Here is a 16,154-nt window from a genome sequence, read left to right as displayed (position 1 = left end):
AACCCTTGGGCCTCTGGTTTCCACTGCCAGTTAATTAGTTCTGCTGCCTGGTTTTGTTCTAGCCCTTGCTTGTGTTGTTTTCCTGATTGCTCCTGTTTTCTCACCTCGGGGGGTGTATTTTGACCGTACTGTTGTTTTAAAATTTTGTTTCTGACATGACGTTTTGGCTTTGACCATGCATGGCAACCCTTCCTGCCCGTGGCTCGCTCTTCCAGACAGCAGCCCTTACATGTAAGCAATCCAGGGGACCCCATTTTAAGACCAGATCCCTGTACAGGAGTTAAAGAGTGAAGATGGGGGTTCCTCTGGAATCTGCCAGACATAATGTCTTGTGCCAAGTCTAGCCAAGGCAGCCTTTTTGAGCGAGTGGCCTCTAACAGACGTTAACAATATCAAAATTCATACTGTGACATTTTGTTCCAAAGTGAAGGATTTTTTTTATACAAAAATGTATATCTAGCAATCAAGTTCATATAAGACGCAAGACAATGGTTTTTCGAGAAATGTGATTTTATGAAAACGTTTGAATTACAATTTAAAAAAAAAAAGCGATTTAAATATTAGGTACAATAAAATTTCCATACACATGCCAAAAAAACAATCCGCATCTGATGATGGCTTATGTTACACATGGTGAGAAGGAAGATGAATGTTTGCTTTTTGCTACATCTCGAGCGACTTTGAACAATAAGCACTAATTACATATTCATGTAATATGTTCACGGGTTTCTGCTCAAATTGACGTCTTCTTCAAAAACATTCTTTGGTAGAATCTGAGAACAAGAATTTGGCAGATGACAGATCTGATCTGGTGGAGTCAACATCAGGCATTGCTTGTCCCTCTACACATGTTATTAGGACAGATTCCAGCTGTATTTTACAAGACACTTTGAAACGGCAGCGAGTTGTAAAGAAACAGAAGGCGAGAAGCCTGTAAGCAATAGAGAGTCAAGCCTTTTGTTCAAGAATATTACCAGCTACAAATCAGCTTTTTACATTTTTTTTTTAATTGATTCAGGATGCATAGAGCTACCGCTCATCTTCTAGGACCATAGACACTAGAAAATAAATCCAATAGAAGGGGCAGATTAGATGAGTTAAGGTACCGTCACACTCAGCAACTTTGCAAAGAGAACGACAACAATCCGTGACGTTGCAGCGTCCTGGATAGCGATCTCGTTGTGTTTGACACGCAGCAGCGATCTGGATCCCGCTGTGCCATCGCTGGTCGGAGCTAGAAGTCCAGAACTTTATTTCGTCGTCAGGTCGGCGTGTAACATCATGTTTGACATCAAAAGCAACGACGCCAGAAACGAGCATAGGGCCCCTAGATGTGTGTGTCGGATCGGTACACTCCGGCTGTTTGACATGGAGCCAACAACCAGCGAGAACGAGAAGTGAGTCACCGTTACGTCACTGGATCGCTCCTGCATCGTTCTGGAGTTGCTGTGTTTGACGTCTCTACAGCGACCTAAATGCGACCTAAGCGCTCCAGCGATCTAGTTTAGGTCGGCTCGTTGTCTATATCGCTGCAGCGTCGCTGAGTGTGACGGTACCTTTAATCTCAGCGTCAACAAATGTTTATAACCAGATTAGCAGGGTTGTCTGCCATTTTTGACATTAGACATAAAAGTGGGGGCTTTCACATAGTAGCCTTAAGTCCACCTTATTAATGTCACAGAGGAGGATGGTAACTTACTCTACGAGACAAAATGAAGAACAGATATAAAAAGAAAAAATGTCCAAAAATATTGGCACAGACTACGTTTAGAAATACACTCGGAAATAATGAACATGCTCACCTACTTGGCAACAAAGGTTGACGTTCGAATGATGTCACAAAATTGGAAAAAAATTTTTTTCCTTTGTGCCTTAACCTTGGATCACATGTCAAGTTGTCATCTGTTTGTAACGGATCCAGTATTAAAAAAAGAAAGTTGGAGCAAATGGAATAAAAAAAAAATGAATGTACACTTTAGTGTTTGTTTTGCATTCATTATTTGTTCCATTTGCAACCGATCCATTTTTACTGGAGATGTGTGGCAAAATTGCTTTGATGAATCCCAGCTAATGTTTGATTGATCTAGCTGAAAAAATTAGAGAGGAAAACGGAAGACAATTTAGGACATTTCCTTCTCTACTCAAATTGGATAAAATTGGAAAAATGTATAGATGAAAAAAGTTAGGCCTAATCATCTGTTACCATCGCAAACACCTTGTAAAAAAATTAGACATTAACCCTCCATTTCTAATGGTTAACAAAGAAAGAAAAAAAAGAAAAATCAACTTTGAACTTACTAAATTGCCAGAACTATAGAGATGCCTGAAAGACAGATATACAAAGTCATGCCTTTGTATTCATTCTCACTGGGCTGCGACAATGTAAGCAGAGACATAAAGGGTCTTCAAATGCCTTTGTTTCTGCAGTATAAGTTAACCAGAACTTTCATTCCAAAAAAATGTTGGAGTAGGTGTTTTTTTTTAACTTTTTGCTTAAAACAAAAATTCCAAAATTCCAGAGGGATAAACTTAGTTTACGTAAAAGGATTGTAACCCACATCATGCAGAGATCCTGAGAGCCTGAATGCTTTTGTACAACAACTTATGAAAACATTTTAAAAAATGTGGTCTCTTTCCATGTTACATTATCTGCCTGTTAATAACTCATTTGTTTAATCAGACTTACAATGAGTTTTATGAGCTGGACCTGTAATCAGTTAGGTGCTTCACTTCAAGGAAAGAGTGAAGATATAGTAGTGATTATTCCGCACACAAATGTCTGCCTCCACTCTTGTTCCTTAAATAAAATATGTTGAGGACTACTATGGAGGAACTTAAAGGTACAGTCCAGTTTAGACAACTTATTTCCAATTATAAATAGTGTTTTGGGCTTTGGAGGACCTTGTCCTGCAATGCCTGATTTTCCCTTCGAAGGCACTGCAGGAAAACCTACTGTTTACAGCTAATTGCATCCTGACAGGGAAACACTTCACTTCTAGTCAGTAGGGATTGTCTAAGGTGGAGATGGTTTGTACCTCTGCCTGAGCCTGTTCCATCACTAGAAATAGGCATGACCAACATTTTTGGGTCGAATCAAACAATAGTTGTAGGTAGAAGTAGGTAATTTTGACTTTTCATATCAGTGTAATATGGAAAGCAGGCAGGCAGGATGTCAATCAAACCAGGGCCAGCATTCTCTCAAGAATAGCTACACCGCATTGACTGTATATAGACTTGGGAATACAGCCTCGTTTTACATGATGCCGCATCTGCTCCAGACTAGAAGGACATCATTGGCATGAAGCTCTTCTGGATAAAAGGTTAGTGGCAATATGGTGGTCTAATTCCTGATTCCCTTTATTTATTTTTTTTCAGGTGGAGAAACCCTTTAAAATGTACTAAAACAAATATAATATATTTTTTTTCAAAACATGTTTTTATATTGTTTCTTGACGCTCACATTACAAAAATCTTGAATTATAAGTCCACAGAGGATGTGAATCAACCATAAAAGTACCATAAAATGCCCAACGTTTCTTCATCAGTCTTCAAAGAGCAGCGTAAAAACTTTATGACGAAAAAACAAAGAAAAAGGTGACCCAAAACGATGAGACTGAGGAAAATGGTGACACAGTGCCAATCAAATATTAACATAATAACACTTTGAGGAAATAAAGTCCTTAACGTTTACAACAGCCGTTTTGAATGCAAGTTGTTCAGCTCTGTAGAAATTCTGGTGAGTCAAGGTCAGTGCAGGAGATCACCAGCTGAGGAATCATGTTTGGTCCATGGCAAGTTGCATTAGCAGATTAGTACAGCAGATTTCTGCGCTTTTAGATGTCCACAGAAATATCCATTAGTAAAGTTTGCAAGAAAACGGTCAATATTTTAGTACTGTACCAGACAGAGATCTTGTAGTTTCCCTGGCATCACTGCCGCAGAAGTGCAATTCACAGAAGTGATGAATTTTTCAATGCATAAAGTTAAACATTCACGGTAAATGCTCTTGATGCAATGAGGAAAATGGCAAAATTCACATTTACAGATATAATTCAAGTTCTCCTCTTTCTACAATGGTTGGGGCAAAAACCCATCAAATAAACCACAGTTCTTAAGAACAAGTCCAATCAGCAAAATACGTTCATATCGCTGGAATTGAAACTGGTATAACCTGGACTCATCTGCTGCAAAGCCGGCATTCGAGATTCCAAGGAGTTTTCAGGTTTGGGAGAGGTTACCTGACTCCGCTTTCTTAACATTTGTCCAATGCCCATCATAGGAAATCGACCTCGGCTCCTAACGCAATTTGGGCTTCCCAAGTTGCCAGAAATGTTATTGTTACACGATGGGGAATGGGGAGAAGTTGGAGACATGGATTCGGAGCTAGACGGGCTACTTTTGTCTTCGTATGTGAAGGACGAAAGGGTGGAATGAGCCTTCACTGGGGTTGTGTTGTCAAACTGAAAGATGGGTGAAAGAGTTCTTTCACTGGAATGACGAGGGGAGAAGGACACCGGGGAACCTATGACTCGATACTGGTGAGATGGAGACAATTCTATTTGGTCTTCTCTGTTCACAGATTCGAAGGAACGTACAACATTCATATGAGGTTCCCTCATGCGGACACCCATGTTCATGTTCACAGTCTCTTGTGAGTGGGAGTCTTGGCGTCTCATGATCTTAGGCGTTCTTGGATCTGGACTTTGCATTTCCAAATATTCCAAAGAACAGGAAGTGACACAGACTGGCTTGCTTAATCTGACTTCATGGAAGGGACTTAACCCACCAACGGATTCTGCAAAAGGGAAAAGAACATCAATTGTTTCAATCTGCAATGACTAACTGCTAGACATACGAGCTAGACAAATATTCTCACCAACTACAGTCTCCTATGATGAGTAATGACGAAAGTAAAAAAAAGGTAAAAATATAACTTGCTTGGAAAAATCAACCACATTGTGAATACCGTAAAGTGGTGGCCATTTAATAGCGCTTCACTCCTAGAGAGTCATGACCACAAAGGACTTTTCTTCCATCCATATTCTTAGTAACCACATCCTTCTCACCATTAGATACAAATGTATGGTGATGTGTTAATTTCCTACATATGTGACACGATGTTGTTTATTTATGCACAAAACCTAGCATTAATGTGTCCGCGCGATGCAAAAAAGACCTTCAGTTCAGCATCACCATAGGTGTTGCTTAGGAATCATTTGCTTTAAAGGGCCCGTGAGCCATTACTCTATGCAAATAATAACATATATAATAACATATATACTCAATCGACAAGGAATTTCTTATTCGTGTAGAGAGGCTAATGGGTTCTAGAAACCCATCCTTGTATCATTTTAACATTCATATCTTTAATTCCATAATAATTCAGAAAGTATTCTAACTCTATAATACAAAGTAAAAAAAGAAAAAAAAGAAATGGAAATTTTAAAAAAAGTCTTAATTCCAAAATTGTTTCCAAAAAGTAAAATATTTCTATTTTAATTTTAAAAAAAATATTTTTCGGTATCAAAGCTAGTTTTTAATATATATGTGGTTGGTGCTGCTATTTCTGATTCAGATCTCCAAAACTAAGGCATTGGCATCTAGCCACATGATAAAAATTTGTCTGAAGTCGCCACTAGAGTGTTAGGAGTTTACTTCATACTGTTTATTCACTTAAATCAATAAAAAAATCAGTATGCAGTAAACCGTGGGAAAGAAGAACCTTTCTGTGTCTTTTTTTTAAATGTAAACTGAATACCTTTCAGTTGCCATTTAGCCGCTTTTGGAACAGTTTTTCTTTTTCTTCTATGACCCTCTGTTCCAAAGTTATGCCCTCCGGAATAAAAAAAGTGTGAATTTTCTCTTCCATCCACTGAGTGTAAAACACAGATCTTTTCCAGGGGCGTCGCTGTGTTCTGATTGGCCGGCATCAGAAAAGAAAATACAAATGCCTACGGAGAAGTTCTATGGTACATGCCCAGTTCGTTGAAGGGAAAATTTGCACTTCTTTTTCCAGGGGGCCAAAACTTTGTAAAGGTGGAGCACAGAAGAAAAAGAAAAACTGTTCCGGAATCAGAGGAGCAGTGGCAATTGGAGGAGGTAATCAATTTAAATTTAAAAAATGAGTGAAAAGTCCCCTTTAAAGCAGTTGCTTGCCTTAAAAAGTCACTTTTTTTGTTTACAAGGGACCCCCAATAGAGTATTTTCCAGTTAGGGTCCACAATCTTCAGTTCTCCTGCAGCAACACCACAGGTGGCATGGAGCATTACACAATTTCTAGTAAAATGTATGAGCTGGCAATGTTGTATGTACACATCAGGCTCTCACCTACCATGGAAACCTTCAAAAGGAACCTGAAGACCCACCTCTTCCGACAAGCCTACAACTTGCAGCGATCCTCTGTCTGCTGAACCGCCGCGTGACCAGCTCTACCCTCTCCTAGTGTAACCTCACCCATCCCCTGTAGACTGTGAGCCTTCGCGGGCAGGGTCCTCTCTCCTTCTGTACTTGTGTGTGCCTTGCTTTACTCATGTTTATTGTACTTGTCTATATTTGCCCCATTCACATGTAAAGCACCATGGAATAATAAATGGCGCTATAAAAATGTATAATAATAATAATAATAATAATGATAATAATATATGCTGGTTGCCCCAGATGGAGACATCAATTTAAAACTGATAACTTACCCCGTTCAGATTTTGAGGACTTTCTCTCCTTGAGAGGAGGCTTGGAGTTATGGCCCTGAGTCATGACACTTGGAGCCTGCCTGTGGGATGGGGAGCATTTTTCCATTTTCTTCTGACCACAACGCTGTTCTGATCGCTTTTCTGAATCCTTAGGTTTTCTTTCCTGCAAATAATGGAAAGAACATAACATTATTGAAAGATAAATCTTCATGAAAGGAGAAAAGAAACACAAAGATTTTCTCAAATGAAAGATCGGGAATTTAAACATTTTGCTATATTTACTAGCATTTTTTTCTACTTTGTAATTGGGGCTGTGGGGGGACAACACGGCTGCCACTTGAGTTGCACAGCGACTGTACGGAAGATTTTTCTAAACACCTGAACGCAAGTGTGGATGTATGATATATATTTAGTGAATATAGAAGCTCAGTAGAACTTTTTATTGTGTTTTATGTTTGTTAAAGTTTGTTTTATATGTTTTTTTAATGAGTTTGGAAGAAAGAATACGCTGTACATTGGTGTCGTCACTCACAGAAGAGAATACTGTATTTAACAAAGTGACTCAGCGACTCATAATTACCGGTAAATGTTTTCTACTTTCTACAGGGGACGCACATTCTTTGGATAAGTCAATCTTGCAAATCCTAACATAACTATGAACGTAACACCTCTATTTTGACACCTACCTGGAATTTCTCTGTTTTTGAGATCTGACTTTGTCTGGAAGCACTCATCAAAAAGCTTTTCATAATAATATGTAAACGTCAAGAATCTTTACGTTTATGTGCCTTTCTTAGAAATCTGCCTTTTCATGTGCTAATTGTTTATTCCATTGAACTCAAAGTTCAAAGAACTCAAGACAATGCCCCATTAGAAGAGACTAGTAGAACTGGAATTTGCTTCATTTTCATGGGCTGCTGACATTCTTAAGGGTACCGTCACACAGTGAAATTTTGATCGCTACGACGGCACGATTCGTGACGTTCGAGCGATATATCCGTGACGTTCGAGCGATATCGCAATGTCTGACACGCTCCTGCGATCAGGAACCCCGCTGAGAATCGTACGTCGTAGCAGATCGTTTGAAACTTTCTTTCGTCGTCTAGTGTCCCGCTGTGGCGGCATGATCGCATGGTGTAACATATATCGTATACGATGTGTGCATAGTAACCAACGGCTTCTACATCGCACATACGTCATGAAATTATCGCTCCAGCGTCGTACATTGCAAAGTGTGACAGCAGTCTACGACGCTGGAGCGATATTGTTACGACGCTGGAGCGTCACGGATCGTACCGTTGTAGCGATCAAAATTTCACTGTGTGACGGTACCCTTAGTCCTTATACAAACAGGTGTAGCTATAGGGGGAATAGAGGTAGCAGTTTCTGATGCCTGAGGGACTTCTAGGAACATCTAGGACATAACAAGTCATAAGAATTGTAAATGACAATGAGTACATGGAAACCCAAGATTTTACATGACCAAAAGCTGAGTCTTCTATCAAATGTGCAAACCAAGGGGCAGGATTGAGCAAAGTGGTGTAGAGATTCAATAGAAATTAAGTATTAGTTACAGGCAAATTTGCTCTATTCAGGCCAGCAGTCCGATTATTAAAAAAAAAACATTTAAGCTCTGAGATCTCTCCAGATCACAAAGCACAATAAAGGTAGGGGAGAGAGGAGGTTAAAAATTAATACAATATTATACTCATCTGCCCTAGGCCTGTTCCTTCCCACTCGTGCTGTCACCACGCCCTCTGGTCTGTTGACCTTATGGTGCTGACTAGGCCCCACATGGCCTCATGCTCCGGACCGGTCAGGGAGCTGCGGCAGTAGGATAGGACAGTGCCAGGCCTTGGAGAAGCGAGTATAATATGCATGGGGCCTAAGACTACTTTTTGATGTGCATGCCCTCTAAATTGTAAAAGGTAGCGGAATATGTTGTTGCTATATAAATTATTTATATCTTTATAGGCACCTACAAGTTGTGAATCTGACAATCTGCTAATGTAATTGTCCTGACACAGATAAGTTGTTCCCCCGAGTGCAGGGGTTAATGGCTTGCAGACTGAGGAAGGCCTGGATGTGCAGTTTCCTTGTATCACATGAAGCAGCCACATCCTCCACTTTCATTGCTTTAGAAAGCAGAGCCCAAGGAGGAGTTTCCGATCCCTCTTTCCCTCTTCAGAGAGCAGGAAGTGACTTCCCTGACCATTGCTGAGACACGCTCCATCTGGCAGGGCCCAGGACACAAAACATTACTTCCCTATTGTATTACATCCTGAGCCAGCATGAAAACCACTGGACCGCGTCTTGTTGGGAAGGGGGGTCTACCCTTTCTAAATAATTATGGCGGTAATACTAGACCTCTACAAAAGGTGTTTCCTTTTCTGTTCCCAAAGATACAACATAATCATGGACCAATACATCCTTACATCTTCTGGACTTTCCTTTTGTTTTCCTAAGAGCATTTCCCTCTAGCAATAACATCCTTTATTATATAACACCAGCATATTCTGCAGGGCTGCACAAATGTGGTGGGAATCAGCAAACGCTGGACCTTTAAGCTTTTCGGTTCCCTATTTTGCTGTATATGTGATACTAGAATTATTTAATAGTTTTCCCAATATGGAGTAATTATCCTCACTTTTAAAGCTAGACATATATATTATGTCAGCCAAACATTATGAATTTTTATAGGACCAGTTAATCTTTTAATGCTGTATTCACAGGGACGTGTATGAGGATGGATTGAATGTCCTTCAACTGCAGCTGCTTTTGGAGAGATTGATCAGGTATGTTGGGTTTCAACATGCCTGATCCTTTTAGCTTTGTTAGAAGACTCTCTTATCTCAATGAGGATCCGAAAAAAAAGAATGTGCACGTGTATGGGAATCTTGGAAGAATTTGCTGTTGGCTAACCAAGAATTTGTTGGGAAGCCATTCATGATGTATTGGCACCTACACAGTGGCGTACTGCTAAGAACACAAGACTACTCATTCGCTATGGGTCTGCTCTGCGAGTCAGGGGGAGCCTGGTGCCTATTCCGTTTGCTGGACTTATGTGGAGGCTATTATGCTGTTTGGAGGGTTTTTATACTGTTTTGAGGGCTCTGTGGGGGCCATTATATAGTGTGGAGGATGTCCTATTATGTTGGGGTCTCATACGATATAGGAGGGCTGTGTCGGGGCTATCCTACTATGTGTGGAAAACTGTTGGGGCCATCATACTGTGTTGAGGTTATGATACTTTCCATGAATTCACTCTGAGGGTATCATACTGTGTTTGGAGGGCACTTTTGCTGTCATCATAATTCTTGGAGTCACGAAAGAGGTATTTTAGTGTGTGGTAACACTAAAGGGTTTCAATAGGAGCAAAATCATTGCAAAGTTGTGAGATATGTTCTTTTGTGACCCTTTTGTGCTTTTTCATTTTTGTGGGGAGGTAGCAATTAGGACGTTTACTGGGCTCCATGATTTCTATGTATGCCCCTGCACCTACACCAAATCTACGAGGCCTTGCAGACAGTAACCCACTATCATCTTGTTTAGTCCTGGAAGCATTGGGTGCCTGATGTGTCATCTAGACACTTATCTGCATTCCCTACTTGTAAGACAACATGCACATTAGGTTTAGCCATAAACTTCAAAATCCTACATGCTCTTCAACTGTCAAATTGTAAGAGAAACAAATTGACCATTTGGGACCCCTTCTATAATATAACATGGCACCACACAATATAGTAACATAGTAACATAGTTAGTAAGGCCGAAAAAAGACATTTGTCCATCCAGTTCAGCCTATATTCCATCATAATAAATCCCCAGATCTACGTCCTTCTACAGAACCTAATAATTGTATGATACAATATTGTTCTGCTCCAGGAAGACATCCAGGCCTCTCTTGAACCCCTCGACTGAGTTCGCCATCACCACCTCCTCAGGCAAGCAATTCCAGATTCTCACTGCCCTAACAGTAAAGAATCCTCTTCTATGTTGGTGGAAAAACCTTCTCTCCTCCAGACGCAAAGAATGCCCCCTTGTGCCCGTCACCTTCCTTGGTATAAACAGATCCTCAGCGAGATATTTGTATTGTCCCCTTATATACTTATACATGGTTATTAGATCGCCCCTCAGTCGTCTTTTTTCTAGACTAAATAATCCTAATTTCGCTAATCTATCTGGGTATTGTAGTTCTCCCATCCCCTTTATTAATTTTGTTGCCCTCCTTTGTACTCTCTCTAGTTCCATTATATCCTTCCTGAGCACCGGTGCCCAAAACTGGACACAGTACTCCATGTGCGGTCTAACTAGGCATTTGTACAGAGGCAGTATAATGCTCTCATCATGTGTATCCAGACCTCTTTTAATGCACCCCATGATCCTGTTTGCCTTGGCAGCTGCTGCCTGGCACTGGCTGCTCCAGGTAAGTTTATCATTAACTAGGATCCCCAAGTCCTTCTCCCTGTCAGATTTACCCAGTGGTTTCCCGTTCAGTGTGTAATGGTGATATTGATTCCTTCTTCCCATGTGTATAACCTTACATTTATCATTGTTAAACCTCATCTGCCACCTTTCAGCCCAAGTTTCCAACTTATCCAGATCCATCTGTAGCAGAATACTATCTTCTCTTGTATTAACTGCTTTACATAGTTTTGTATCATCTGCAAATATCGATATTTTACTGTGTAAACCTTCTACCAGATCATTAATGAATATGTTGAAGAGAACAGGTCCCAATACCGACCCCTGCGGTACCCCACTGGTCACAGCGACCCAGTTAGAGACCATACCATTTATAACCACCCTCTGCTTTCTATCACTAAGCCAGTTACTAACCCATTTACACACATTTTCCCCCAGACCAAGCATTCTCATTTTGTGTACCAACCTCTTGTGCGGCACGGTATCAAACGCTTTGGAAAAATCGAGATATACCACGTCCAATGACTCACCGTGGTCCAGCCTATAGCTTACCTCTTCATAAAAACTGATTAGATTGGTTTGACAGGAGCGATTTCTCATAAACCCATGCTGATATGGAGTTAAACAGTTATTCTCATTGAGATAATCCAGAATAACATCCCTCAGAAACCCTTCAAATATTTTACCAACAATAGAGGTTAGACTTACTGGCCTATAATTTCCAGGTTCACTTTTAGAGCCCTTTTTGAATATTGGCACCACATTTGCTATGCGCCAGTCCTGCGGAACAGACCCTGTCGCTATAGAGTCCCTAAAAATAAGAAATAATGGTTTATCTATTACATTACTTAGTTCTCTTAGTACTCGTGGGTGTATGCCATCCGGACCCGGAGATTTATCTATTTTAATCTTATTTAGCCGGTTTCGCACCTCTTCTTGGGTTAGATTGGCGACCCTTAATATAGGGTTTTCATTGTTTCTTGGGATTTCACCTAGCATTTCATTTTCCACCGTGAATACCGTGGAGAAGAAGGTGTTTAATATGTTAGCTTTTTCCTCGTCATCTACAACCATTCTTTCCTCACTATTTTTTAAGGGGCCTACATTTTCAGTTTTTATTCTTTTACTATTGATATAGTTGAAGAACAGTTTGGGATTAGTTTTACTCTCCTTAGCAATGTGCTTCTCTGTTTCCTTTTTGGCAGCTTTAATTAGTTTTTTAGATAAAGTATTTTTCTCCCTATAGTTTTTTAGAGCTTCAATGGTGCCATCCTGCTTTAGTAGTGCAAATGCTTTCTTTTTACTGTTAATTGCCTGTCTTACTTCTTTGTTTAGCCACATTGGGTTTTTCCTATTTCTAGTCCTTTTATTCCCACAAGGTATAAACCGCTTACACTGCCTATTTAGGATGTTCTTAAACATTTCCCATTTATTATCTGTATTCTTATTTCTGAGGATATTGTCCCAGTCTACCAGATTAAGGGCATCTCTAAGCTGTTCAAACTTTGCCTTCCTAAAGTTCAATGTTTTTGTGACTCCCTGACAAGTCCCCCTAGTGAAAGACAGGTGAAACTGTACAATATTGTGGTCGCTATTTCCTAGATGCCCGACCACCTGCAGATTTGTTATTCTGTCAGGTCTATTAGATAGTATTAGGTCTAAAAGTGCTGCTCCTCTGGTTGGATTCTGCACCAATTGTGAAAGATAATTTTTCTTGGTTATTAGCAGAAACCTGTTGCCTTTATGGGTTTCACAGGTTTCTGTTTCCCAGTTAATATCCGGGTAGTTAAAGTCCCCCATAACCAGGACCTCATTATGGGTTGCAGCTTCATCTATCTGCTTTAGAAGTAGACTTTCCATGGTTTCTGTTATATTTGGGGGTTTGTAACAGACCCCAATGAGAATTTTGTTACCATTTTTCCCTCCATGAATTTCAGCCCATATGGACTCGACATCCTCATTCCCTTCGCTAATATCCTCCCTTAAAGTGGACTTTAGACAAGACTTTACATAGAGACAAACCCCTCCTCCTCTCCGATTTTTACGATCCTTTCTAAACAGACTGTAACCCTGTAAGTTAACTGCCCAGTCATAGCTTTCATCTAACCATGTCTCGGTTATTCCCACTATGTCAAAGTTACCTGTAGATATTTGGCCATTTCTTTTCCCATCTTTCCCAAGTCATGGGTCTTGGAAGCTTTCCCCATCGCTGGCCAATGGCCATGCTGCTTTCTGATGGGGAATTATCTAGTTTTCATAAGCTTTTTAAAATAGGAAGGTTGGATGCCATAGACAAATCAATCAGAGTGCATGTTTCATTTTTCTAATTCAGTTTCTACATTGAAGGCTGAATGCTAATTGGCTGGTATGGGCAGCAAAGTTCTTCCTGCCTGATACTGCATCAGACCGAGTGACGGCATTCAGTAGGATAACAAAACATGTTATATGCTGTCTCTTTATATGCACACGGCTTATTTATTGTGAGTTACTTGCATTATGGAGAGTAGAGGGCTACAGAGATTCTGGAACTCACCTCGTAGGAGTTCTTATTTGACTTGTATCTCTCCAGTGGATGCATCTGGTTCTTGTGGCAAACATTGTCATTAATGTCAGGTTTCTAGCATGAGAAAAAACAGATGTTAATTACAGAGCTCTGCACATTCTGCAGATAACAGGACCATTGTGATCATCACGGCTTGCAAATCATCCACTCTGTAATCCCCAATCTCCTTGAGAGAAACCCCCCTGCCCTCCCTTAAAACATGGCGACAGCTGGAAAGTCAAGCTTACCCTCATAGTGATCAAGTAGCGCTCCAATTTCCTGTTTAGCAGGAAGTAAACAGCAAGGGTATGACACGCGCGATTGGAGAGGATGACGTTGATGACATCACTGTGCTTATAACCGAGCTTCTCCGACATGTGACGGATCACGCTCTGACTCAAGTCTTCAAGATGGATCCTGGAGGGTAGAAAGACACTGGTCATTAGTGGATGCCCCTAGGATGAATTTAAGAAGCTGGACGTAGAATTAACAATTTTTGTTGGTAGACGTCAATACTTTCAATGATTGTGACTACATGTTAGCCTTGGTTCATGCATTACCCTTACTTATTTTGCTATTCCATCAATATTTTGGAAGTCGGCACAAAAAAAGTTGGCCGGAATTTTGGCCAGCGAAAGCTGCAGGTCAATGATCAGCTCAGTATATATTTACACATGCTGGTTTTTGAAGGGTAAGGCCAGATGAAGCGGCCAAGTCAGGACTGTAGTGGAGCCATGACAAATAGCAGCATAGCAAAATGGATTTAAGTGATAGTGTTTGATGAGTATTTAACAAAAATTACCTAATTTTGGAGCGGGAAAAGTCATTATTCCTCCAAAAATCAAGCAACAGCTACAATTGTAAAATAAGCAGCTGTCCTGCTACAAAACATTCACCCAACAGCAGCATTTAATTTTTCGGTGTGGTTTTGCGGCCATGACCTGGTTGATCCCTCTAGCCTTATCCTAATGTTTTTCAGGAGGTTATTTAGTATTTGTGCTACAATTTTTTATTAATGCAATTTTACCTAATCGCTATAAAAAACTGCAAAACTATGATGAATATATTTTGCACAGTAGAGCTTATGTCAAATGAATATAGATGGGCATGGGGTCATGATGCCACGATGTTAAACCGGCCATACATTAGCCAATTTTTTTTTTTGCCAGGTTAAATTCATATGTTGTAGTTATTATACAGTTGCATGTATTTTGCAAAATGGATCTAATCTAGTGGAGAAAACCAGAATATGAACATAACGTCTGAATACGCTCTCTAAGGTTGTATCCATAAGGAGTATACAAGAAGTTTTTAATGCTGATTTTGAAGCAGATCCGCTTAAAAGTCCACTCCAAAGAGTATTCAAAATTATTTTGGAATGCTTTTTGATGTGAAGTTTGAAGAGCATTAACTTCAGATTCCACGTCAAAACCCCAAGGTGAATATACCCTAAGGCTATGTTCACATGTCCAGTCACAGCGGATCCAGCAGCAATCAGCTAACAAAAAAGCTGTGCAGACACAATTTTTTTGTCTGGCTAAAAAAAAAAATGATTTCAACTGGATCTGATCTTTTAACATTGAGCCTATGGAAAACGGATCCATTAAATAGCCATCGGTTTTCTTCCATTTGAAACGGATCCTGTAAGCAAAGAACGGATCCTTTTCAAATAGTTGAGAACCAGATGGCTATTTAATGGATCCGTTTTCCATAGACTCAATGTTAAAAATATAGATCCAGTTGAAATCATTTTTTTTTTTTAGCCGGACAAAAAAAAGTTATGTCTGACACAACTTTTTTGTTAACAGATTGCTGGTAGATCTGTTCTGATGAATACTGGAAATTTGAACTTAGCCAAAGAGGGTTGAGAATGGGCAGACTGCTCATCAAATATTGAATTCAGTGGAATACCCACCCAGATTAATTAATTATATGATTAATTTATTTATTAGTGTGTTTGAATATATGGAATGTAATGAAACTCTGAAAGAGAACACCCATGTGGATGGTGCCCTAGGCAGGCTTTAACCCAAGGACCCAATGCATCCAGCCGGCCAGTCGCTCTCTCCAGATGACACATTTGATAAGATGTGATCCTTGTGAAAACACCCTCCAGCGCCCAGCACATGCAGCCATAAGACCACTGAATAATTAAAGGGACCTTCATGTGGTAGTGGTCTGAAGCATGGTCTCTTTTAACTGGTAATGATGTCTCCTCGTTAACTGCCTCAGGGGGTTTGTAGGACTTCTCATGACCTACTGCTCCCTCATTAGGCTAATAATCTCCTTAAGAAGCAGATGTTGTCCTAAGGGGTACCAGGTGTGTTATTCGGCACTTCTCCATACTGGACTTTGCATGGGTTGCCCATGTTAAAGAAAATTTCCAAATTGCTAAATCCCCTGTAAATAATGTCCTCTTCTAATAAAACGTGGCCAGAAGACCAAAACCCTTTTCTTAATGTCCTAATAGGGCACATGGAGAGGAGATCCCCCTTGCT

At 40.1% G+C, this 16,154-nt stretch overlaps 1 protein-coding gene across 1 annotated transcript in view; it reads right to left on the bottom strand.

Annotated features, from left to right (window-relative positions):
- Window positions 1-3,339: 3,339 nt before the first annotated feature.
- Window positions 3,340-16,154, bottom strand: part of HUNK (hormonally up-regulated Neu-associated kinase) — an 88,115-nt gene continuing 75,300 nt past the window's right edge. The window contains exons 8-11 of the mRNA XM_069760842.1: window positions 13,905-14,073; window positions 13,648-13,731; window positions 6,690-6,852; window positions 3,340-4,795 (exon numbers count right to left, since the gene is read on the bottom strand). Coding sequence (XP_069616943.1) covers window positions 4,128-4,795; window positions 6,690-6,852; window positions 13,648-13,731; window positions 13,905-14,073 — 1,084 coding nt within the window. The 3' untranslated portion in view covers window positions 3,340-4,127. The remainder of the gene's footprint in view (window positions 4,796-6,689; window positions 6,853-13,647; window positions 13,732-13,904; window positions 14,074-16,154) is intronic.

This window comes from Ranitomeya imitator, chromosome 3 (genome assembly GCF_032444005.1).
Source record: "Ranitomeya imitator isolate aRanImi1 chromosome 3, aRanImi1.pri, whole genome shotgun sequence".
Lineage (NCBI taxonomy): Eukaryota > Metazoa > Chordata > Amphibia > Anura > Dendrobatidae > Ranitomeya > Ranitomeya imitator.
The sequence above is the reverse complement of the archived record's forward strand: the minus strand, read 5'-3'. Positions and strand labels throughout refer to the sequence as shown.